This window comes from Oryza glaberrima, chromosome 5, assembly GCF_000147395.1.
Source record: "Oryza glaberrima chromosome 5, OglaRS2, whole genome shotgun sequence".
Classification (NCBI taxonomy): Eukaryota; Viridiplantae; Streptophyta; class Magnoliopsida; order Poales; family Poaceae; genus Oryza; species Oryza glaberrima.
In genome coordinates this window covers 12,632,808-12,642,696 of record NC_068330.1, presented here as the reverse complement: position 1 = coordinate 12,642,696, position 9,889 = coordinate 12,632,808, and the positions used below count along the sequence as shown (strand labels likewise).

Below are 9,889 nucleotides of genomic sequence, written 5' to 3'. Positions count from 1 at the left end.
TGTGGGTTTTTTGCATCAACACGCTTTTGGCACGCGCGGTGAGACACTTTTGATAAATCTTCATCATGGTGGACCCCAAGTCAACTGATGTCAACCCAAAGAACATTATCCCAATAACAATGGACAAGTTGACACCAGAACAAAAGGCAGAATGTGAAGACCTGATGAACAAGCTGCAGAGCCAATTTCTGCACTCATTTGTTCAGACTCGCTCATGCACACTAATCCAAAGGTACAAAGTGGCCCTGCCAAATAATAAGGATCCAGAATCAAGTTCTGGGAAGGATAAAGAAGTCAAGCAAGAGGAGACTCCTGTGGAACCCAAAAACTTGCAAGACCGAATTGATTATACTGTGCACAATGCTTTAACCAACCAATCAGGGGTACTAGTTAACACTTTAACCAACATGATCAAGTCTGTGGTCGATGATACAATTGTTGAACATCAAGCAAAGGGGCCAATATTCCTTCCAGAAGGGACTTTTCCGCAGTATAGGACACTTATCACTGATAAACATCAGCCTATTTCAGGAATAGCCCTAAAACAGCCGATAGCACCAACATCGGCTCTTGGAAAGCCAAATATATCAACATCCGCAAGCAACCGATCGGCCATCATTGACGGATTTAACTTCGTTTTCTTTCTTTGTTTCTTTTTGGTTGTAGGATCAAACAAACTGGCACGCCTAGAACCCAAGATTTGGACCTGCACTATAGTTAAGTAGATCTCTCAGGCCAGTGTGTGTTTTTTCATTAACAAAACCGGCTCTCATAATTAGTCATCAGTGCACGGTTTTTAATAAACCGGTACTAAGCCAGTAATCGGAGTACATTAAGGGGCGCGGGTTGGGCGGGCGAGGAGGCGTGCCAAGTAGGGATTTTTCTACAGTATCTGTAGTGCGCGCGGTGGGTTTTTTCAAAAAAGTCCTCCGTTTTATTCGTAAATCCAAATAGGTCTCTTCCGAACAGTTTCCCTGAGGCGGTATTCTACGTAAGGGCCCTTCTTAAATCCGAGTATTAGTTGTGGAGAAGGGTAAAAGCGCGAAATAGGACTGTTCTGTAAAAATAGAGAATCGAGAGGCTTTTTTGCAAAGTTCCACGCACTAACCCCCACCCCTAGCCCCTTCCGCTCGCCTCTCCTCGACTCCTCCTCCCTCCCGGATCCATAGCAATGTCTCACGCCACCGCGTCCGCCTCCCCTCGCGCCGCCGCGTCCACCGCCGCGGCGGCCGCATCCACCTCCTTCTCTCTCCCTCCCATCCCGCCCTTGGTCCTCCGCGTCAACCGCCGTCGCCACGTCCGAGTTCGCCTCCGCCGCGGCGGCCACTTCCTTCTCTCTCGTCGCCTGCGCTCGCTGCTCTCTCTCCCTCTCCCTCTGCCGCAGCCTCCGCATCGCGGCGTCGCCATCGCTATCCGCCTCCCCTGGCGCCGCCGCCTTCACCCTCTCCGCCACTGCCGTTGCCGCTGCCCGTGTCCCCTTATCCCTCTCCCTCTCCCTCTCCGGCCGCCGTCGCCTCACGCCGCCTCATCCTCGCTCGTCTCCATCATCGTCCTCGTCGCCTCGCGCTGCCGCCTCCACCTCTGCCGCTGCCGCCGTCTAACTGTTCGCCGCCGTTGGAGAAGACGGATCCGATGGCCAAGCCCTCAAGGGCGCCGGATCTGGTGGCGGCGAGTTCGTGGCTGCGTGCAGCGCGTTGCTCTACACCCGCGGCGACCGCTCCTAACTCGCACATCTCGAGGAGGAAGCGGCCAACCCACCCGGCTCGGCTGCTCCGCCTCACTCTCTCCTCAGTGACAGCAGTGGTGGTAGTGGTAGGCAATGACGGCGCCGGCGCCAAAACAGGAGGAGCTGCTGCCGCACGCGGTGAAGGACCAGCTGTCGGCCATCTCCTACTGCCTTACCAGCCCTCCCCCATGGCGTCAGTGCCCATTCCCTCTCTCCCTCTCTCTCTCTGCTACATTCCAGGAGTGGATCGATGGATCGATCTCCATGGTTGGCTGCTTGACAGAGCTTTCGTTTTTTTTTTGCAGCGGAGGCCATCCTGCCCGGATTCCAGCACTACCTCGTCATGCTCGGCACCACCGTCATCATCCCCACCACGCTCGAAGAAGCTGAGCAGGTGCCATGACTAGCGCCGGCGGCACAAGGTGTGTGAGGCGTTCTCCAAGCTGCCCGTCATCGTCGCCAATAGTTTGTGCAGATAGAAAACTCAATCTTCGTAATTGATCTTCAGGCTAAGTATGTTGGGGATGAGGAGGAGCAGAGGTGGCCTAAATCTGATGGACAAGATTTTGGCAGTTTGGGAAGTATTTGGGATATGGCAGGTAATTTACACAAACATGAACCATAAAAAGCTGGGTTTCTCCTACATGATTGCATTAGCTCAAGTATCAGAAGTAAAGGTGTAACTGGAATCTAGGTGTAACTGACATATATGTGTGTTGCACTTATCAACTAACGTGTGACTGGAATGTTGTTCATCGGCGTGATAATCAGTGTGAGCTTGCTAGAGTTTAGTGAGTGGATTCTTTCAGGCAACTTTAATGTATATGCTTCTCCAAAGGAACTTTACAGCATTATGTACTTTGTAGGCTACAGGTAAAATTTCTTCTTGGCTAAAAAGACTAAAGAGGTAATGATAGTGATGGCCAAGTGGATACTTATTGTCTTGGCAGGAAGATGTGGAAGTATTATTATGATACACCTCCGCGGACACACCTCCGCGGAGCATCCTACTCCATGCTCCTCCTCCTGCTTGCGTTGCAATGGCGCAGCCGCAGTGCATCACGGCAAGAAGCAGCACGGTTAGCAGCAGCAGCAGCTTCGTGTCGCTTGCAGGAAGAGGAAGACTACGAACAAAATTGGACATGGTGTGCACTGCCACTATATATATACTCTCAACTATACAGTTACTAGCTTATCAAGCTGTGTGCCCTTCTGTATGGAGCTTCAGTTGCAGATTCCTACATACTTCCTCCGTTTCACAATATAAGTTATTTTATCATTTCCCATATTCATATTAATGTTAATAGAATCTAGATAGATATATATGTCTAGATTCATTAACATCAATATGAATGTGGGAAATGCTAGAATGACTTGCATTGTGAAATGAAGGGAGTATATACGAGATGAATCATACATCTGTGTGGATCGACTGCTGGCTGATCATGAGGTAAAGGTGTTTGGGATACGCGTAGGCTACGATAGCATAAATCAAAATTTTCTATCGCGTAAACCAGGAACCATGCAAGTATTAGATCATAGATCGTTACCACTCGACGCGCTGCGCAGCGGAAGAAGACGTTGAGAAGTCAAAGGAACTCTCGCGAAGTAGCGCGCGTCGATGTAGATGAAGTAGTCGATCTCACCGGCTCAACCTTCTCCTCCTCGTGCGTTCTCCTCGCTATACTCCCACGCCGATCAGCACCGCAAACCAGCGGCGCCTCTACCGGTATCCACACGTACATGGACGGAACGCCACGCGCAGATGTGCTAGCACCCGCGCGCGGCTAGGGTTTTGCTCGGGAGGGAAGTGACGGCTAGGGTTTCTCACGTGATGCAATGCCTCCGCCGGTCACACCCCTCACGAATATATAGGATCCATCACTCGGGCCTCCAAGGCCCGTAGGACTCCTATTCGGATCCCTATCCGAATTAAGCTCATATTGGATCTCTATCCAATCCCCTTATTCCGACCCATTAAGCGTGCGACCCTGTAGGTTCATATATACTCGGCTGTAACCCGAAAACTCCTTTTCGGTCCACGCGTCAACAGCGGTCCCTAGCAGAATGTATTGACCCACCGGGCATACATAAAGATCATATCGGCTAAACCTCTAGTGTATACTTGTATGAACCCCTTTGCCTCACGATATCGATTAAGCTCAAGGCTAGATATGTACCATCCTCTAATAGCTCAATCATTCACTCGAACCTGTTGATAGATTATATAACTTGTGATTGACTCCTCAATCACCTTTGGCATGGCCATGCACTTCCATAATCTACAACATCGAGGGGCCCAGAGATATCTCTCTATAGGAGGGGCAAATCCCATTTTGATTATTCATATCCCACTACATGTTTCATAGCATACCCGAAAACTACTTTTATAACTACCCAATTACGGAGTAGCGTTTAGCAGTCCCTAAGTAAGCTACTACATATGTTGAGAACCATGATAATCTCAGGTCTAAGGATTCAACACCAACACTTAATGAGATCACTGATGACACAACACATATGGCTCTTGCAGTGTCTCATGTTGGGTCTATCCAATAACATGTTCACCAACATGTGTCCACATTATTAATTTAGTATCTCTATACCATGATCCATGAGACATGATCATCAATTAATACATGTGCTGATCATATAAACATATTTGTTCTACATATGATATTTGATCAGGGATCCTTTAGAAATAGTAACAAACAATATAAAGAGTCTCATGAAAAAAATCACATATTCATTAACCAATAAGGAGTTATCTATTTTAAGGAACAATGTCGTATAAATATGTAAACATAGTATATGATACAATCATCTTTATAATTGCCTCTAGAGCATATCACTAACAAAGTACAACGGCTGGTCAATGGTCAGCACTAGCTAGCTAGTGATGCCGGTGTGAAGCCGAACTGGGAGTCAGTGGTCAACAATAGTGCTCGGCATCCATCGATAACTGCCACCAACATAATTGAAAAATCACCTCTCAAGCCGATTATGCGCATCTAACCATAGTATACTATTTGTTCTTTTTCATTTGACGTTAATTTCATACCTTGGGAATGTCTCTGATGCATATGTTTTATCATTATTTCTTAAACTATATGTTTTAAAAAATATTTTAAAAAATAAAGTGAACTTCCGATCTAGAGCTTGTCAAAGCGTGTCATTTCGGTCCCAAATTGCCATGGTTTCTGTGGGATCCTATGTGGTGATGATATGGCATGCCAGCGGATACTAATGTGACATCATCACTAACTCTACAGTTATTGGAAAATGAGGCCCACTTAAAAGTTTTCTTTTTTTTCATCTTCTCATTCTTCTCTCACTTTTTTCCCTTTCAACTTTGTTGGAGCACGACGCTCCTATAGCGGAAAGGCACAACACCCTCCCTTAAGAGTTCGACCAAGGTGCAAGTACCCGAGCTTGTGTTCGGGTTCATACAGGTGGATGTGCACCAGTGATTTATAGGTTTGGGCTGCTCAGGAGCGTAATACTTTACACCTTGTGGTTTTCCTCTATATAATGAAGTTTACAATGAGCTAGAGGTTGAATCCTTTTTGCAAAGTGTTCTGAATCTAGTTTAATCGAACTGAATCGAAACATTTTTTTTTTGGCATGGATCCTCATTTTATATGTCAAGGGGAGTCAATGGAACTCATGCATACATACAAAAGTGGGATCCAACTTAGAAGAGTTGGTAGGCTTAGTCTTGTCATTGTCCCTCTAAGCGGGCTGGTCGGATACGATAGGCTCACCTACAGCCAGACACGTGGAGTGGGGGTAGCTGCAGCCGTCCTCCAAGCTATCACTAGGCCCACCTTTTAGCCATTGGGGTTGATGAATGTGGGTGTTGACGTGAAAAACACGATGGTCTGGGAGTTCTGGGTAGCTCCAGTGCATGTCCAAATCATACTTTCGGGTTCAGGACGTGCCAGTTGGTTTGATCATGCAACCAACAAGAATAAATAATAAAATTATGCTAGAATATGATAGGTGATCGGTTGATAAGACGATGACGTATTGTAAGGACCTAGCCGATGCAACCTGGATCGAATCGGCTGTAAAGTATAGGATAAACAAAGGTAAGTAATCCTAAAACATGTTGCATCGGCTGTAGATGAAAAAGGGAGGGGCGGCTAGGGCTTCGCCCCGAGCTACCGGCGCGTGGGCGACGCGAAGTGCTTAAGCAGACTATAGCACCAAGCAATTAATCAAGATCTGTCCGGTAAGTAACAAATAATTCCTGTATCATACTCGGATACTAGGGTACAAGAGTTGTACCCAAATACATACATACATACATACATACATACATACATACGTGTACAATTATCGTATCCGAGTATAACCAGACGATACGTGCTAGGGGATCAGTATATACCCCACTGAGCGCGAGAAAGCTAATGGATGATCGATCGCCCAGAGCGATCACCCCTCTACTCCTCACGTAGTTTTCTTTTTTGGCACCGTATTATTTTTCTATTTTAGTAAATTTATACACCTAAAGTTTGTACACCTCAAGTTTACACATCTAAAGTTTATACACCTAAAGTTTATAGACCCAAAGTTTATAAGTCAAAAATTTATATACCCCCCTCAAGTATTTGAATTCAAATTTAAATTTAAATTCAAATATTTTTTATATATAATACCCCTCAAGTTTACACATGTAAAGTTTATACACGTATAGTTAGTTTATAGACCCAAAGTATATAAGTCAAAAGTTTATATGCCCTATTCAAATTTGAATTTGAATTCAAATATTTTTTATATATAGTATTTCTATACATAAAATTTTTTCTAACTCGTTTTTTTTAAAAAATTTATGGTGTAGTATAAAGAGAAGAAGGGAGGAGAAAGAGGAGAGGAGTGTGTAAGGGGAGGGATGGGGGGTGATCGCTCACCCGCCCATTAGCGCCCCCCGAAGGCGGCGTGGGTGGTGGGGACGACGGGCATCGTGCTGGCGGTGCCGCTCATCTGGATCATGGACCGGGAGCAGACGCAGGTTGAGTACGAGTCCGTCCTCGAGGCCGAGCAGCGGACGCTCCTCGGCCTCTGATCCTAGCTCGGTTCACGGGTAACCCCTCCTCGCCATCAGCGACAGCGGTAGCATCGTGGATCTAGGTTTTTAATCTTGCTTTTTTTTTTTCTCTTTTCCTTGAATGGTTCATGGATCGATCTTAATAGTTACTTTAGAAAGAAGAGAAGTTCTTTCCTTTTAATTGCGATTGCTTAGTAACTTATCGGTCGTGTTATGAGATGAAACATCTTATGCAAAGTAAGCAATCGTCTGGTTGATCCAAGTACACCGTTTATACATGGAAAATACAACAGATTTCTATGGTTTGTTCTTAAGATTAAATATATTATACCAACTCTGCCACTTTTCTTATGGCCTCAAATACTTCCACATTGTGTTGTTTACATTAGATCACAACAAACAGCAAAGCAAAGGCATCTGTCTCATAATGGTAGTGCACTGAATCCATGAAGCACATAGAACAGGTTAATTCTGAAGTCGTGCTAAAACTCTGCATCAAATCATTCAGCATATCTTGCAGTTTCGCAGCTCCTTCATACACAAGGTGTCAAAGATACCACGACCTATATCAACCTAATGAGTAGTAATAACACAACGGCTTGCCACCTCAGAATCTACAGATCAGAACCGCCACACCCTCCTGGAAGTGACACCATTTTCTTGCACTGAATGATATTTGCAGACATGTACATTGCTCAATTCACTCGATACTTGTTTGACAGACAAACGGTAATTGCTATTCGTTCATTGAGCAACCACTTTTGGATGTCATACACCAAAACTAAATGATTTTTGTGCTGGTTGTGGTCACCAGATAACTATTGTTTAGATCATACCATGTTTGCTGCAATACAGAAACTATTCACTGCGCTGCTTGTTGCTGAGATTGTACAGAAGTGGAGTTCTTTTTCCTGCCAATGGTTATCCGTTAGTAACAGAAAGTCAAGATGAAATACCTTAATTACATGACAAGAAACCAACGATGCATTACTTAAAGCTTGAGACTAGCTCATCTGCAATATGATGTGAGGAAGCACCACTTGTAAATCCTAACTGGAACATCAATTGCTCCAAGCGCTTGAAATTTGTGAGGTAAAGATATCCAATCTAATAATAGAAATACCAACCAACAACGCAAGGATTAGTCTTCTCAACAAAAGTAGTGTGAGGGTAGTACAACAGAAGTTGCAGCTTAGAGTTGATTTTTCCCCAATATAGCAATCATTAATTAGTCTATAGTGGAGCACACCAGTGTCTCAAGTGAAGATGCTCGATTATAAACTGCAATTCCAGCACGTTTTCTGGTACGTGTTTTGCTGCTAACAATATTTCTTCCCCAACGAAGTATGTCCCTGCAGAATAAGGAAATTCAGTACTTCTGAAGCATGCGCACATTGATATCAGGCATCGGACACAGAAGATAGTATCAAACACTATAAAAATCCAAAAATAAAAGAACAGATGGCCTACAACAAAAGACAAGTCCTAGATAGATGAATTTACAAGTGCTGGACAGTGGACACTAAAGGGCTAACATCCCATAAAAGTTCAGTCATGTACACGGGCACTAGAGCATAAAATTTCCTGATAAGAATTTTATCATTAGCATATATTTTACATCTGGCAGAAGGCTAGAATTATTGGTTTACCTTTCTTCTTGAGTTAGAAAATCTTCTCCAAGAAGTTTGTTCAGCAGAAGGTCCTGAATAAAGGAAAATAACCAAAAATAATGTAAATAATATTTGATATACTTATTGTGTGATTATCATGTAGCAAACAGAACAGAAAAATAACAAACAAGAGAACTGCTCTTTAGAATTGAAAACAACAGCCATAAGCATTGAGTAACTTTTTGCTTATAGCAGACAATGTCCATCAAGGTATGCAAAGCACAGACCCAAAAAGATAGATAATAAGAAGAATCTGGCTATCAAATCCATTTGATTAGAAAGATGAAGAGCCAAATCCAAACCTGTGATTCACATTTCACGACATCCATTACACGCTTGTTGTAGTCATTGATGCTCAGTGGTGGAAAGAAGAAATGTCTCCGAGCATAAAGCTGCATAATCAAAGAGCAGAACCATTCTTATCAGATCATCCTACAGTATACAGACCTGAAGTTGAAAGTTTTGTGCACGTTATATGCACCATCTTATCTCTTACTAATCCAATACAAATAGAAGTGACAAATAGGCTGAGCTATATGTAATAAAATTACATAATAACAATTTTCAGTGCATAACCACAATTGAGTCAAACTGTTTCTCACTTCATATATGCAGTCCCCCAAGTACGCCAATGATGCAGCGTTGTAGAGCGAACGGGGTTTCTTCACCTCTGGCGGAGGTGGTAACCACCACCTTTCAAAGCCCATACTTGTGGTCTTCTTTGGCACTGCAAACCAAAGCAACAAACCATCGATCAAATTCAGACATTTTAAGACCAACCATTTCAACTACACACACTAGAACAAACCGATTACAGAGACACAGATGGCACAACCATTCTATTGCTCTTGACAATCGAAGACAATAACTCTACATAATCATTTCATAGAAATTGTATTAAGACACATTCAGTAGATGTCATATATAGTGGTTCAGCGCCACTACCACCTAAGCACACAATATCCTCATAAGCTTCCAGCGGTTTGGGAAAGCGGAGAGGAGGGATGGAGATTACCATGGCCCTCGCTGTTGCTGTGGCGGGCGAAGAGGTCGGCGTGGGTGGGGGCGGGGGCGGTCGGCAACGGCGGCGGCGGGGGAGGCGGGGGCTTGGCCTTGGGCTTGGGGGAGGCGCTCGGGTTCATGTCCCAGGCGGCACGCACGCGGAAGCAGGGGCGGGGGTGGTGCGCCGCCGCCACCATGGTCGTCGCGGCGGTGGTAGCCATGTGTGGACAGAAAGATAAAGTACGTTCAATGGTGTCAATTTATAACCTGATAAAGAAAGAATGTTAAATTAGATTCATGCCAAGTGGCACAAATGTCTTTTAGAAAATTTATAACCTGATAAAGAAAAAAGTTAAATTAGATTAATGCCAAGTGTCACAGTATGTCCTTTAGAAAATTTTGAGAAATGAAAATTTCTTATAAGAATATACCTTGATAAAA

At 44.3% G+C, this 9,889-nt stretch overlaps 1 protein-coding gene and 1 long non-coding RNA gene across 3 annotated transcripts; one reads left to right on the top strand and one right to left on the bottom strand.

Moving 5' to 3' along the window:
• The first annotated feature begins 1,140 nt into the window (after nt 1-1,140).
• Nucleotides 1,141-2,921, top strand: LOC127772845 (uncharacterized). Of its 2 annotated transcripts, XR_008017475.1 has the most exons (3): nt 1,149-1,919; nt 2,032-2,148; nt 2,235-2,921. It is a non-coding gene; the product is annotated as an uncharacterized LOC127772845 (long non-coding RNA). The 2 variants fall into 2 exon arrangements; XR_008017474.1 differs by having other exon boundaries at nt 1,141-1,919; nt 2,032-2,921.
• Nucleotides 2,922-7,467: 4,546 nt separating this feature from the next.
• On the bottom strand, nt 7,468-9,669 carry LOC127774068 (uncharacterized). The gene is made up of 7 exons (XM_052300339.1): nt 9,462-9,669; nt 9,049-9,173; nt 8,749-8,838; nt 8,426-8,478; nt 8,026-8,128; nt 7,768-7,883; nt 7,468-7,687 (listed from the first exon to the last, which is right to left on the bottom strand). The coding sequence occupies exons 1-7, from the start codon at nt 9,667-9,669 to the stop codon at nt 7,639-7,641; spliced, it is 744 nt and encodes a 247-aa protein (XP_052156299.1). The 3' UTR covers nt 7,468-7,638.
• Nucleotides 9,670-9,889: the final 220 nt, after the last annotated feature.